Source organism: Nomascus leucogenys, chromosome 24 (assembly GCF_006542625.1).
Source record: "Nomascus leucogenys isolate Asia chromosome 24, Asia_NLE_v1, whole genome shotgun sequence".
NCBI classification, from domain to species: domain Eukaryota; kingdom Metazoa; phylum Chordata; class Mammalia; order Primates; family Hylobatidae; genus Nomascus; species Nomascus leucogenys.
This window is the reverse complement of record NC_044404.1, coordinates 26,330,509-26,346,524: the sequence shown is the minus strand read 5'-3', so window position 1 is coordinate 26,346,524 and position 16,016 is coordinate 26,330,509. Positions and strand designations below refer to the sequence as shown.

Below are 16,016 nucleotides of genomic sequence, written 5' to 3'. Positions count from 1 at the left end.
CCTCTGAGGGTACCATCCTCCCAACTCCCTAGGCTATTTTTCAGAGCTCCAGACTTGCCTCCTGTATGAAGACCAGCCTGATCCTTCCAGCAAATGACCCTCCTATGAACATTCTGAGAAGCATGTTCAACTCTCTTAAGCCACTTATTGCATTCTGCATAGTAGAATAAGTGTTAGTGTTCATAGTCCACTCTTTCTGTTAGAAAATAAGCCCTTGGAAGTTTGAGAGCCTCCAGGCCTCTTGGAACCAGCTCTGACACCAGGTGGTGATCATACTCCCTGGCAGCAGTTATCATCCCAAGTACTAGAGGGCAGAGACTGGGCTTCTTCCTCTCCAGCACTTGGGGTGCCCTGTACATGTGAAACACTCAACTGACTGACCACGTGATCCCAGGAGAGCAGTGAGGATGCTCCTGATACAGGAGAGTGGAAAATCCCTTTGGAGCAGAACCAAGGCTTTCCTGTGCCTCACTGATCCTCTCTGTTCCTGCCAGTCTAACTGACCTGCAAAGCCTTTGCACAAGAGCTCCTCCTGCCAAACCTATTCCATGTGTGAGAAACTCTATTTTCCTATGGTATCCTATACCCTGATGGCCCTTCCCACATTCTACCTTGTATTACGGTAAACTTGTGTACATGTTTTTGTCCTAATCAGCCTGTAAGCACCTTGACTGCTCTGTCTTCATGGTTTAAAGAATATCTTATATGTGCACAACCACTTCATCTGTTGCCTCACTTGACCCTCACAATGGAGCTGTGAGGGAGGTACTTTCTGCTGGAGACAGACATGGAGCAGGGACCTGATTTGCTGTCTCTCAGCGATAAAGGTTTACTGCATGAATAAGGATGACAAATGAGAATTCTGGGCTATCCCCCCCGGCTCCTGAATAATCCCAGGCATTCAAGGGTACTTCTCTTCTGCTATTATAATGAATTACATGTGGAGCTGTGAAGACCTTGGGCTTGAACAGTTGCCGCTAGAGCTCTCCATCTTGCTGGAAGGGCATCTTCCAGGCCTTGGTCAGGAGGCTCCCTGGGTGCTACATACAGGATTTTTTTGAGGATATGGAGATGCGCAGGACACAATCCCAGCAATCCAGGTGCTTTCAGGCTGATTATACAGCCATGCACACAGAGTGCCACGATGCAAAACAGGATGTGGTAAGGGTCATGCAAGTTCAGAGGAGAAAGCAAGTGTGGCTGATGAACATCACGGAGCAGTGACCTTCATGGACAGACAGAATTTGAGCTGGCCCTTTAACCAATGAGGAGGATTCAAACAGAGGTGAGGTGTTTGGGGGGCAGGGAGAATATTCCGGCAGTGGGAGTAATGAGCAAAGATGCATGGAACCAAAGAGCCTGTTGAGGCCAGAGTAAGTCCACCTGGAGCACTGGGGTTTGAGAAGTTCCTGTCTAAGGCCTCCCTCACCTCTCTAAGGCTATTTCTTACTCTGCAAAACTGGGATAAGAGTACCCACCTCACTGGGTTGTTTGAGGAAAAATGAGATAATGCATCTCCAGCCTACTGCTTGGCTATTAACTGTTAGCTGTTCTATCACCACCACTTGTGGACTGGGCTAAGTAGTCTAAGTTTCTGGCAGAACAGAAAGGATGGGGGACACTCAGCAACAGAGGGAGGAAATACGGAGCTAGCTAAAGCCACTTCATGAGGCACAAGCTTCTTCCAGATGGTATCAGAGTGCATGCCAGCAATGGGGGCTGTAGCCCAGGCAGGGCCTGGCCCCTGTCTGCCAGGAATTAGCAGTTCACTGTTCAGATAGCAGAATGGGGAGGGTGTCTGCTCGTCATTTTACAGAAAATGACAGCGAGGCTGAGATGGCTGAAGTTCCCTTGGCTTCTCCATTAAGGTAACTTCTTGAGCGGGAGGACAATGTGAAGTGTATCTCGTGCCTGTTAGTATAAGCTGTACTTTCTAGGGGTGGAAAAGCTGGCAGCCTGTATCTGGATACCTGTCTATCCAGCTTCCACATGGTCTGGATCTACCCTTTCAATCTCAGAGGTGTTTCCAGTTCTTCTCAAGTACTTACCCTTGGGAAATCCAAGCTAACAGAAGTCCTAGCGGTCAACTTTTCTCTCCCTGACCATTTGTCTACTCTCCTTGTATAATGACCAATCAGGGTAAGTGAGGGCATTAATTCTTTCCTTAGAGACTTTTTGTACAGACCTTATCCAATCTTGGTGTAAGGGCTCCAAGAAGCTCACTTTGAGAAATGTGGTTCTAACCTATGAATCTAAATTCCTCCTGGGCATTATCCCTCTCTGCTCTTATTCTCTCCTTGGTAGAATCAGAGAACAAGATGTAATAGTCCCTCCAGTACTTAAATCTAAAAGTCCTCTACCACTCTGTTGGCACCTGGAGAGAGGCTGCAGGTCCTTGGCTTCAAAACATTAGCCAATGAAAAGTCCTTCCCCAAGCTGCAACCAGCCAGCCCAGGTCAGCAGCATGAGGAATGCATTTCTGAGGGCTGCCCTCAGGCAGAGAAGGACACCTCCTACCAGAAACATGATGTTCTGAAGCACCCTCAGAGTCTCCTTGCCTGGGGAGTTGTACTGGGGACAGGATGTGCAGGGTGCTTTTCCAGAGACAGGAGTCTGAGGAAAGGCCAAGAGACACACATGTGGGGAACAATATTGGCCACCATTCTTGGAAAATGAACTCTGTTCCAGGCACTGTACTCAGCACTTGACATGTGTTAGCTTACTGAATCCCTATCACAAACCTGCAAGGTAGGTATTACTGTAAACGCTACTTCTCTCATTTTACAGGTGAGGAAAATGATACTCTGAGGGGTTAAGTAACTGTACAGTCATATAGCTATGTAGGCAGTGCCAATATTCAAAGTCATGAATGTCTGAGACATTAACTCAAGCTTTTAGGCTAAGGCGGGAGGCTCGCTTGAGCCCAGGTGCTCAAGACCAGCCTGGGCAACATGGCGAGACCCCATTTCCACATACATACACATATACCTACATACATAACTCAAGCTTTTATCCTGAGGAGAAGACAGTGACAACCTGAAGAGCACAAGAAATATAATCTTCAATCCAGCCTGTTTAAATTGTGACAGATGTACTATAGGAAGCTTCGTGGGAACATGTGTCTTTTCCCTCTCTAATATCATCCTTGGAGATGAGGTGAACACTTTTTACTCATCTCCATCAATGACCTCTCAAGGACCTACCATCCATGCAACTTGTGATTGAGGATCAGCTGCTCTGCACTGCCACACACCCCCTCCCTGGCCTGATTCTTTATTTGTCCCTGCCTCCTTGCTGACAAGTCCTACTGCATCATAGTCAAGATCTCCCTTTGCCAGCCTTTAAGACTGGCTAGGTGACCACCTGGAGACTGTCATGGTCCATTCAGATACCAAGGTCTGGCTCCCAAAAACTGGTAGCCAAGTCCCTGCTTCCCTTACGATCCACCCGCTGCCTTCCTCCCAGTAAGCTACTCTAGGTCCAGAGCCTAGCCCCTTGCCCTGGCTTCCTGCAGAGAATAGGGACACATTGGGCAGGGCCTAGAGACAGAGCATCTCAGATTTTTAAATGGGAATTTGGGTGATAGGGCAAGAGCACAGACATACAGGTAGGAAACTGGAGGACATGGAACAAGTAACTGGGAAAAGTCCAGTTTGGCCACGATACAGGGTCTGTAAAAGGGAGACATGAGAAAAGCCTGGAAAGACCTCTCTGGTCTGAGAACAAACTGGTGAGGATGCTGTTAGTCTGGATTCTCCCCTTAGTGCATCTGCCAAGGTGATATGATTTCTAGAAACAGAGCTTTGAAGCCTCTGGGGTAGAGAAAGCCTGGCCAGGGCCTCCAAGGGCTCCTGCTGGAGAAGCCTTCAAGATAATCAGTATCTCTATTATAACTTTGGATTCCTTGCTCTAAAAACAGAGGCAATAATAATAGTATCTGCCTTAAAGGAGTTCACAGAATTTACTGAAAGGATGCCTGACATGTGGTAAGAGCTCAATAAAAGTTTGTAAATATAGGCCGGGCTCAGTGGCTCATGCCTATAATCCTAGCACTTTCGGAGGCCAAGGCGGGTGGATCACCTGAGGTCAGGATTTTGAGAGCAGCCTGGCCAACATGGTGAAACCCTGTCTCTACTAAAAATACAAAAATTAGTTGAGCATGGCGGCACATGCCTGTAGTCCCAGCTACATGGGAGGCTGAGGCAGGAGAATTGCTTGAAGCCGGGAGGCGGAGGTTGCAGTGAGCGGAGATCACGCCACTGTGCTCCAGCGACAGAGCAAGATTCCGTCTCAAAAAAAAAAAAAAAGTTTGCAAATATGATCCATAGGTAAAAACGGAACACTTAATAGTTGACCTCAAACACCTTCCACCCCATCCCAGGAAACAGCAGAACTATACAACCAATTGCTATGGCCACAACCTAAGTGTCTTGGTTCCTAATAACATTATTATTTGTACTTATTTGTTTTAGCCTATAAGAAACAAGAGTTTCAGGCTGGGCGCGGTGGTTCACACCTGTAATCCCAGCACTTTGGGAGGCTGAGGTGAGCAGATCACCTGAGGTCGGGGGTTTGAGACCAGCCTGACCAACATGGAGAAACCCCGTCTCTACTAAAAATATAAAGTTAGCCCTGTGTGGTGGCGCACGCCTGTAATCCCAGCCACTCGGGAGGCTGAGGCAGGAGAATTGCTTGAACCCGGGAGGCGGAGGTTGCAGTGAGCGGAGATCACGCCATTGCACTCCAGCCTGGGCAACAAGAGCGAAACTCCATTTCAAATAAAGAGAAACAAGAGTTTCATAATTACATTATCAACATTGCCACTAACAACAAACCTCTTAAGTAATGTTTAAGTTTGTGTTGCAGTTTGTATTATCCAGAGAAGAAATTCCACTAAAGATGAATAGCAGAGAACTGTGTTCAGGTAAGCTGAATTAATTCCTTTCTGTGGGGAGTTATGTTATCACCTTGATATAGTTAGTTTTACTTGTTTCTATTTCAACGTTTGTTTTTATCCCATCTTCACTCCTCCCTTTCCCTACTGCCACCACCCTACCTCGAGGCACATCCTCTCTCACCTGGACTACTGCAGGAGTTCTGTCTCTTGGCTTTAACTCCAGCCCCTTGAAAATTCTGAATGATTTTTACAAAATGCAACTCAGATCCCGTCATCCCCTGATTAAAGTCCTTCAGCTTTGTTACCATGACCTACAAGGCTCTATATGAGCCAAGGTCTGACTCTAGCCTCATTTCATGCCCTTCTCCCTTGGCACATTGACCTCTTTTTTGTTCTTCCAAGACCCAAACTTTAACCTCAGTCTCTTTGCATTCTCTTCATTACTTTCTAGTACATCACTCTGTATTCTTCACTGCCTTATTACAATTGGAACTTATATATTTGTTTACTTGTTTATTTCTGTCTCCTCAAGAATACAAGTTCCACAAAGGTAGAGATCTTGTCCCTCTGGCTAACTATTGACTCTCCTGTGCCTAATACAATGCCTGATTCATACTACTCAATAAATACTTATGGAATGAATGAAACTTGAGTTAACTCCGCTGACAACCATATGCAAAGTATCTGAGAAACGTGAAATTACTATAAAAGACTTCTGAGCAGCCCAATTAGAGATAAAAACACAAAAACTCATGCACCAAGCTCCTCTGGGCTTCATGCAGAGCCAGTTCACTCTCATTTTATATACATAATTCCAACAAGCTTGACTAACTGGTTTCCTTGTCTATAGCTGATTTAAAACGGTAAATACTATGGAAGAGGAGAGATACTGTCAAAATTAACTGTTGACAGCAGTAGGAAATGAAAGAGGGAGGACACAGAAAAATATACATGAAATCTCAAACCCAGGTATTCTGGGACCATCTAACTTAGAGCAAACAGCCCTGCCCCTCAAGGATATTGTTGTACAATGAAGTGTTTAAAGATGATAATTACTATTATCATAATCATTAGAATATGACGGCCAGGCATGGTGGCTCATGTCTATAATCCTAGCACTTGGGGAGGCCGAAGCAAGAGGATCACTTGAGCTTAAGAGTTCAAGACCAGCCTGGGCAACATAGTGAGAACTTATCTCTACAAAAAATACAAAAATCAGCCAGGCATGGTGGTGTGTGCCCATAGTCCTAGCTACTCGGGAGGCTGAAGTAAGCCAAAGTTGCACAACTGCACTCCAGCCTGGGCAACAGAGTGAGACCCTGTTTCTAAAAAAAATAAAAATAAAAAATAGCATGTAATTATCCTAATCATCATCATTATTAGCAAGTGCCTGGTATATAGATTTCAATGAATTATGTATAAGATACATTTTAGAAATTTTTCCATCAAAAAAGGGTAAAGTTTTAGTTTTTAGAGGGAGCTTTGGTCATAGGGAAAAATCTGATATTCATTCCCCACTGACAGTGGATAATTATGCCTTTGCTGTTTTTCTTTTCACTAATTCTAAACTTCTTTCAATTTCCTCATATTCTGAGACTAAGTAATTAAATACATGATCAAGTCTTTGTGATTTGATTTACTTATACCAGGAGTTATGGACTTGGGATTCAGGGGCAGATTTCAGCAGTTACGTGAACCCCCTTAAAGTATTCTATGTGTGACCGGGCTTGGTGGCTCATGCCTGTAATCCCATCACTTTGGGAAGCCAAGGTGGGCGGATCACCTGAGATAAGGAGTTCAAGACCAGCCTGACCAACATGGAGAAACCCCATCTCTACTAAAAATACAAAATTAGTTGGGAGTGGTGGCACATGCCTGTAATCCCAGCTACTCGGGAGGGTGAGGCAGGAGAATCACTTGAACCTGGGAGGTGGAGGTTGCGGTGAGCTGAGATTGCGCCATTGCACTCCAGCCTGGGCCGCAAGAGCAAAACTCCGTCTCAAAAAAAAAAAAAAAAGTATTCTATGTGTTTCCATGATAAGTTTACAATTCTGTGCAAAATTCCACATTTGAGCGATCTGCAATTTTTCTAGGGAGATGGTCTGTGGCTTTCATTAGGTTATCCAAAGGGACCGCAATACCAAGGAGATTAAGAATCCCTGACTCACATCATTATTTCCTCCTGGCATTATCTCTCCAGACTGAAGCAGCAGCACCAGCTTTGATTTTAAAATTCAGGCTCCTTAGGCCGGACGTGGTGGCTCACGCCTGTAATCCCAGCACTTTGGGAGGCCAAGGTGGGTGGATCACCTGAGGTCAGGAGTTCAAGACCAGCCTGGCCAACATGGTGAAACACTGTCTCTACTGAAAATACAAAAATTAGCCAGGCATGGTGGTGCGTGCCTGTAATCCCAGCTAGTTGGGAGGGTGAGACAGGAGAATCGTTCAAACCCAGGAGGGGGAGGTTGCAGTGAGCCCAGATCACGCCACTGCACTCCGGCCTGGGCAACAAGAGCAAAACCCCATCTCAAAATAAGTAAATAAAGATAAAATTCAGGTTCCTTGGGACAGTTACTTAAGTCTCTCTGCCCCTCTGGTCCCATATATGAAAAATGAGGACACCAAAACTGTTGGGTTGTTAGGTTAAATAAGAAAACTTACATGAAATCACCTTAGTGCCCTCGTAGATCTTCATATGTTAGCTACCACTACCATTATTATAAAGAGACCTAATCATATACAGGTGACTGCTAATAAAACCTGTTTCAAGATTTGGTGACGAAAACTGAAAGTCAAACTTCAAGTCTTGACACAACATAGTTTTACACAATGGAAAGACAGTGCTATTTGGTTCTTAATCCCTACTGCTACAATCTTTTATTAGGGTAATACTTTAAAGGAATAATGGCCAGTTTCTGAGAAGCCTTTTCCTCCTGAGTCTTTAAAAGATAAAAGACCTGTAGCTCAAATCCTATTCCTACCTCTTACTGATTACATGTCCTTAACTAAATCATTTCTGTTTGCTTACTTACATAAGGGAGGGGCTAATAAGACTTCCCTCATTGGGTTCTTGGGAACATTAAATGAGTCGCAGCATGTAAAATGTTCACAGTGCCTGACAAGTAGTAGATACTCAGTAGGTGGTGGCTACTATCATCATTATCATCATCTTATTAGGAAGTGCCTGGTATATAGTAAGGTGGTTGTCAATCAATGCTAATCTTTTCTTCCATCCCATCCCGTCTGGCCAGCCCTGAACTCTTTCTTACCTGAAGCACGCTATGGTTCATCTGGAACTGCAGGATGGCCTCGAAGAGATTCCAAAATGTATACTCTGGCCACAGAACGGGTTGGAACACCAGGCAGGAGTGAGAGGTCTGGGAAAGGTAGGGAGGAGAGTATGATTTAGTAACATGTCGCTGGGCTGCATCCCTGGTCAGTCCTCCAAGGAGAAAGCAGGCTAAGCAGGACCCAGAAGCCCAGAGATGAGAATGTTACAGGCATCCTGAGCTGTAGCTGCAGCTGCTGCTAGCCCTGATTCATTCACTAGTAGGGGGAGTAGTCACTTGAGGCAGCCAGATCACCTGCCTGTGGCAAAGCAGGACTAAAACGAGACTAGATCAACATTTCCACCAGGATTTTTCTAAGAGCCAATTTTAGGACTATGAAATAACATCTGGATTATGTTATTGGCTCTTGGCCCTTAGAGGGCATCTGGAAGACATACTGTCTGATAAAGGTCAGCAATGAACAAATGGTAGCTGCCATTGTTATTTTTAAGTACCAGCAGCAGGGCACAGTGGTTGAGAGCATGGGCTCTGGAGCCAGACTGCCTGGCTTTGAATTTTGGCTCCAACCATTTACCATTTATTTGAGCAGGGGTAATCTCACCTGGGCCTGAGATTCCTCAAATGTAAAACTGGATAACAGGAATACCTAATTTTCAGGGTACTGTTTAGATTAAATGAGATAACATACGTATAGCAAAGAGCCAGGTGTACTTTAATAATAATCACTGATGAAGAATCCCCTTTGGAACACTGCCTGATATCTCTAGTGCTGAGGAATTCACTACCTCCTGGGGGATAACTAGTTGTCAGATAGCCTGTTTGGCTTTTTATGCTAAACCAATGTCACCTTCCCTACAACTTCTACCAAGGTCCCAGGTATTTTTTCTGGGACAAGTTTGTTTCTTCTTCAAAGTGACATTCTTTCAAGTATTTCAAGGCTAGATGAGAGCTGCCTGTTATCAGTTCCCAAGGTTGTAATGACTTGTTCAGAGTTTGTCTTTGCTAGCAAACTATAAGTTTCAAGACAGTAGGGATCATTTCTGACTCAGTCACTGCTATATTTCCAGCATAAAGAAGGAACTCAACATTTTTTTCCAAGGGAATACATTGTCACTTACTTCCCTTTTGCAGACCACTATCCTTTCCTCATTTTTTCTAAGACATGAGATTCCTTGCTTTCCAGTTTGGCCTCTTCCAGTAAGTCCTCAAGTTTGTCAGTGTAACTGATTTGTACACTGAGTAACTGACTCTGTAGTCTCTTAAAATTCAGCCCATCATTAAACTTCCCAAATGTGATCTGAGCAGCACAGTGGGCCACAGAACCAATAGATGCACACTGTACTTCTTTTTTTCTTTTTTTTTTTTTTGAGACAGAGTCTCACTCTGTTGCCCAGGCTGGAGTGCAGTGGCACGATCTCGCCTCACTGCAACCTCTGCCTCCTACGTTCAAGTGATTCTCCCACCTCAGCCACCTAAGTAGCTGGGACTACAGGCACCTGCCACCATGCCAGGCTAATTTTTGTATTTTTAGTAGAGACAGGGGTTCACCATGTTGGCTGGACTGGTCTCAAACTCCTGACCTCAAGTGATCTGCCTGCCTCAGCCTCCCAAAGTGCTAGGATTACAGGCGTGAGCCACCACGCCCTGCGTTAGCTCACTTTTAAGATTGTGGTCCATTAAAATTTCTAGAGCTTTATCATGTGAGCTGCTTCCAAATGGAGTCTCTCCCAGAACAAGGACTTCCCCTAGTTATGTGCTATCCAGGGACCAAGTTAACAGGGGATGGAGACTTGAGTGTTTGCATATTGTTTACCTGGCCCTTTATCCTGAAGGGGAGGGACTAGTAACTGCAAGGCAAGCTTCCAACCCAGAGGGGCTAGGGTCCCTGGCAGGTTACCAAGGCAAGAGCTTATGCTCAGGGATGCAAGACAGAGGTCCCATTCCCTGAAAAAGGGCACAATGAAGTTTTCACTACAGTTGGATTCGCAAAGCCGGCGACAGATGAAGAATGAACATCAAATATTATCAGACACAGCCTAGAGATGCTTCTCCAGATTTTAGCTTTCCCCAGAAGTACTCTGGCCCCAGCCTGTTTGGGAGTGGGGATGGACCACTCTAATCCACTCTGTGGATACAGTTAGTTTTCCCCATGACACAAACATAATAGTACTTGGAAATGACCTACCTGCCATAGCAAGAAGTCACTCAGACGCACTTCTCCAGAAGTCCGTATCAAGATGTCAGGATGAGGAGAGCGGTTGGTATAGAGGCACTTATCAAGCAGAGACTCAGAGATATCACTAAGATGAGCAAGAGGAGACAAAGAGAGGCACATATCCTGTAGTATTCTCTTTCTGTAGTATTCTCATGGTGAACTTCCATATATAGGCTTCTCAGTTTATACAATACCATCAAATACACTAGCCAATACCACACAGAAGGCCCTCAACAAATGTTTGCTAAATTAATGAATGAATTTAAATCTTCACAACTACATAAGGTATTTCATTTTTTTTTTTAGAGAATACAATGTAAAATTCTTTCTTTTTTTTATTTTTTGCCTTTTTCGACATGTTCTGATACATAAGGTATTTATTTATTTATTTATTTATTTATTTATTTATTTGAGACAGAGTCTCACACTGTTCCCCAGGCTGGAGTGCAGTGGCACGATCTTGGCTCAGTGCAAGCTCTGCCTCCCGGGTTCACGCCATTCTGCCTCAGCCTCCCAAGTAGCTGGGACTACAGGTACCCGCCACCATACCCGGCTAATTTTTTTTTTTTTTGTATTTTTAGTAGAGACAGGGTTTCACCCTGTTAGCCAGGATGGGCTCGATTTCCTGACCTCGTGATCCCCCCACCTTGGCCTCCGAAAGTGCTGGGATTACAGGCATGAGCCTCCATGCTCAGCAGATACATAAGGTATTTCTATCCTCATTTTATAGATAAGGAAACTGAGGCTCAAAAATGAATAATTTGCTGAAAGTCATTTAGCCTCAGGCCTAAAACCAGATGCACCCACAAAAATATCTGTTGTCTTTTGCTAAAAACATCTTGTTTTTTAAAATACATACATACATCCTATGGCCCAGTATTTGATGAAATACTATGCAACTGCATTCTAAAAATAAAGATAAATCTAAATGCACTGATTTGGAAAGATGTCCAAAATCTAATGTTAAATGTAAAAGGCAAGTTTCAGAGAATATATAGTATAAAACACACACACATTCAAACATTCACACGTGCATATAAGTATACATAAACAAAGAACAAAGTCTAAAAAGATACATCATACTATTAACAGTGGATTGGATAAGAAGTAAGGAAGAAAAGACTATTTCTTTTTACTTTATATACTTCTGTTATTGTTTGAATTTATGTAAATAACTTTTTTTGGCCAGGCGTGGTGACTCATGCCTGTAATCCCAGTACTTTGTGAGGCTGAGGCAGGCAGATCACCTGCGATCAGGAGTTCGAGACCAGCCTGGCCAACAAGGTGAAACCCCATCTCTACCAAAAGTACAAAAATTAGCTGGGTGTGGTGGCGCATGACTGTAGTCCCAGCTACTTGGGAGGCTGAAGCAGGAGAATTGCTTGAACCCAGGAGGCAGAGGTTACAGTAAGCCCAGATTATGCCACTGAACTCCAGCCTGAGTAACAGAGCGAGGCTCCGTCTCAAAACAAAAAAAACACAAAACATATTTTATTTTTTTTCCAGACAGGGTCTCCCTCTGTTGCCCAGACTGGAGTGCAGTTGTGTGATCTCAGCTCACTGCAACCTCCACCTTCCATGCTCAAGCAATCCTCCTACCTCAGCTTCCCAAGTAGCTAGGATCACAGGTGTGCAACACCATGCTCAGCTACTTTATTTTTAAAACCTTATTTAAGTCATATGGACCCTGAAACATTGCAAAAATTCCACATTACACCGGATTTTAAATAAATAGCAGTATGATCAGTTCTCCTGTGTTTGATAAGAGCTACTTTCCCAAGCGCACAGATGGTCAGAAAGGAGATAGAATTGAAGAAAACTGGTGATTGGAAGCATTTATCTGAAGTAAAACTATCCTGTCCACAGAAAGAGGGTATGTGCATGGCTGGTGTCTGTTGGCTCCAAGAATGCTGTTTACCTGTCCTACCAACTACCCAGAAGCAGAATTCAGAATGTCCAGGTAGTTAGAGTTACATCTTGGAAAGGGTCCAGAAGACAAAAATTTCTTGGTGGGAACACGTTTCTGGATGCATGGTCAGGAAAGCAGAGAGATCTGGGCTGAGTGTTCAAAACCAGACTCTACACTTACTAGTTGTGTGTCTTTAGGCAAGTTATTGATCTTTTTTTTTGGAGATGGAGTCTTGCTCTGTCACCCAGGCTGGAGTGCAGTGGTGCAATCTTGGCTCCCGCAACCTCCACCTCTTGGGTTCAAGTGATTCTCTTGCCTCAGCCTCCCAAGTAGCTGGGACTATAGGCAGCCACCACCACACCCGGCTAATTTTTGTACTTTGAGTAAAGATGGGATTTCACCATATTGGCCAGGCTGGTCTTGAATTCCTGAGCTCAAGTGATCTGCCTGCCTCGGCCTCCCAAAGTGCTGGGATTACAGGTGTGAGCCACTGCAGCCAGCCAAGTTACTCATCTCTCTCAGTCCTCTAAGGCAAACCACAGAGAGGGCTTTCTTTTCCGTGTCATCATCACAGAGGAAACAGTATTCACTTATAATTGAGCAATAAGAAGGGCTCTGGTTCAGATTTCTCTGGTAATCTGACAGCTTGTCTTGGTCTTAATTCTCCAAGTTATGTGAGACTCTGGACAATCCATATAATTTCTCATTCTCTTATCTTTAAAATGGGCCCATTTGCTGTTTCCCTAAGCGGCCTGAGGTAATCTGTGAAAATGGTTCGCTATTCACTTAACCCGGAGAACCTCATGATATCATGCAAATCAAGAGGTTCCAATCTTCGTGTTTACTTTAAGAACATTCGTGAAACTGCCCAGGCCATTAAGGGTATGCATATACGAAAAGTCATGAAGTACCTGAAAGATGTCACTTTACAGAAACAGTGCGTACCATTCCGACGTTACAATGGTGGAGTTGGCCCGTGTGCCCAGGCCAAGCAGTGGGGCTGGACACAAGGTCAGTGGCCCAAAAACAGTGCTGAATTTTTGCTGCACACGCTTAAAAATGCAGAGAGTAATGCTGAACTTCAGGGTTTAAATGTAGATTCTCTGGTCATTGAGCATATCCAAGTGAACGAAGCACCTAAGATGCGCCGCTGCACCTACAGAGCTCATGGTTGGATTAACCCATCCATGAGCTCTCCCTGCCACATTGAGATGATCCTTACTGAAAAGGAACAGATTGTTTCTAAACCAGAAGAGGAGGTTGCCCAGAAGAAAAAGATATCCCAAAGAAACTGAAGAAACAAAAACTTATGGCACAGGAGTAAATTCAGCATTAAAATAAATATAATTAAAAGGAAAAAAACAACAGGGCCCATTTGTCCTATCCACCTTATAGGTTATCATGAGAGTCAAATCAAATGAAATAATAGATTTGAGTGCACTTTGGGAAGTATAAAGTGCTATATAAAGAATAATAATAAAAAATTATTTTCAGTCCCACCAACTTGCAGTGTGACTTCAGAGACTCAGTCTCTCTGAGTTTACAATTTATCTGCAAAGAGTTTCTTCTACCTACTTTAGGCAGTGCACAGAATTCTTAATGGAAAAAGCTGAGATTGTGCCAGTGCATTCCAGCCTGAGTGATACAGCAGACTCTGTCTCAAAAAAAAAAAAAAAGTTGGGGGGTGTTGGCCAGGCGCTGTGGCTCACACCTGTAATCCCAGCACTTGGGAGGCTGAGGCAGGTGGATCACGAGATCAGGAGGTCGAGACCATCCTGGCTAACACGATGAAACCCCGTCTCTACTAAAGATACAAAAAATTAGCTGGGCGTGGTGGCAGGCACCTGTAGTCCCAGCTACTTGGGAGGCTGAGGCAGGAGAATGGCGTGAACCCGGAAGGCGGAGCTTGTAGTGAGCCGAGATTGCGCCACTGCACTCCAGCCTGGGCGACAGAGCGAGACTCCATCTCAAAAAAAAAAAAAAAAAAAGGGGGTAACTCTAGGGTGGAAAGATGAAACTGACAAAATCAAAATGGAACATCTGTAGACTTTGGCCAACAAAAATCCATCCCTAAATGGAATGGTGAGTTAAAGCAGTCTACGTGAAGACTTTTCGGAAATAATTTACATTAAATAACAGTAAAATATCAGTTTTTACCTATGAGAATAGGTTTATTTTTTTGTTTTGTTTTTTGAGACAGGATCTGGCTGTTACCCAGGCTGGAGTGCAGTGATGTGATCTTGGCTCACTGCAACCTCAGCCTCCCGGGCTCAAGCCATCCTTCCACCTCAGCCTCCCAAGTAGCTGTGACTATAGGTGCATGCCACCACACTCAGCTAATTTTTGTACTTTTAGAGACGAGGTTTTACCATTTTGCCCAGGCTGGTCTCGAATTCATGATCTCAAGCAATCCAACCCACCTGAGCCACCTAAAGTGCTGGATTACAGGTATGAGCCACTGCACTTGGTCAGAACAGTTTACATTTAAAAAATCTTGGCAAGAATAACGTGAAATGAGCACTTTCAAACTCAGATCCTGAGGAAACAATAAAAAATGCAGACAAGTTCAGTCAAAGATTTAATTGTGGCATTATTTGTAATAATGAAATATTAAACTGCCTATATACGCAACAAATAGAAGACTGGTTAAATAAATTAACACAAGGTATATTTTACAGCCATTATAAATAATGATATGAAGAATTATTAAAAACATGGGTCATGGAAAAGTACTCGTGACATTGAATGAAAAAAGCATAATTCAGAGTGTAAACTATTCATTATGTGATTTCATGTGTTATAAATATTTATGTTAAAAGTGAGTGTGTGTGTGTGTGTGTGTGTGTGTGTGTGTGTTTGAGACAGGGTTTCACTCTGTTGTTCAGGCTAGAGAGCAATGGCGCAACCACAGCTCATTGTAGCCTCGACCTGCTAGGCTCAAGTAATCCTCCTCACTCAGCCTCCCAAGTAGCTACAGGCGTGTGCCAGCATACCCAGCTGTTTTATTTTTGTAGAGACAGGGTCTTGCCGTGTTGCCAGGGCTGGTCTCAAACTCCAGGGCTCAAGCGATTTTCCTGCCTCAGCCTCCCAAAGTCCTGGGATTACAGGCGTAAGTCACCATGCTCATCTAATTTTTTTCTTTTTTACTGCCTTATTGTTCATTTCAACTTTCCTATGAGGAAGTCAGTATACCACAGGGAATGAGAACACAGGCTCTGAAGCCAGGTTGAAATCTTGGCCCTAGGGTTTGCCAACTATGTGAACTTGCACAAGTTACTTTCCCTCTCTATGTCTCAGTATTCTCATCTTTAAAATGGGCATAAAAACAGTATCTACCTTATAGGGTCTAAGGATAAATGTATGTGGAATACTTAATGCTTGGAACAGAGTAAATGCTAAGTGTTAGCAATTACTATTATTATTAACACTATTGTTTTATAAGAAAGACAGAGGCCTACAGGGAGTCAAGTAGCCCATTCAAGGTAACATGGTGGAATAGAATTTATTAACTATCCTTTGGTCTCAATCTAGTTCCTTCTTCTTTAATTTCCAGACTCACAAAACAATCTATTAATTTAACTGCTAAAAAAATACATATATACCTCGGTCAGGTGCAGTGGTTCAAACCTGTAATCCCAGCACTTTGGGAGGCCAAGGCAGGAGGATCACTTGAGCCCAGGAGTTTGAGACGAGCCTGGACAACAT

General features: G+C 43.8%; 1 protein-coding gene and 1 pseudogene across 7 annotated transcripts in view; one reads left to right on the top strand and one right to left on the bottom strand.

Annotated features, from left to right (window-relative positions):
- DHDDS (dehydrodolichyl diphosphate synthase subunit) overlaps positions 1 to 16,016 on the bottom strand; it is a 40,911-nt gene that overhangs the window by 2,976 nt on the left and 21,919 nt on the right. For all 7 annotated transcript variants that reach the window (XM_030805705.1, XM_030805709.1, XM_004092226.3 and 4 more), the window contains 2 exons: positions 10,373 to 10,487; positions 8,167 to 8,274 (listed from right to left, as the gene is read on the bottom strand). In XM_030805705.1, the coding sequence (XP_030661565.1) occupies positions 8,167 to 8,274; positions 10,373 to 10,487 (223 nt within the window). The remainder of the gene's footprint in view (positions 1 to 8,166; positions 8,275 to 10,372; positions 10,488 to 16,016) is intronic.
- Positions 12,748 to 13,954, top strand: LOC100605349 (annotated as a pseudogene).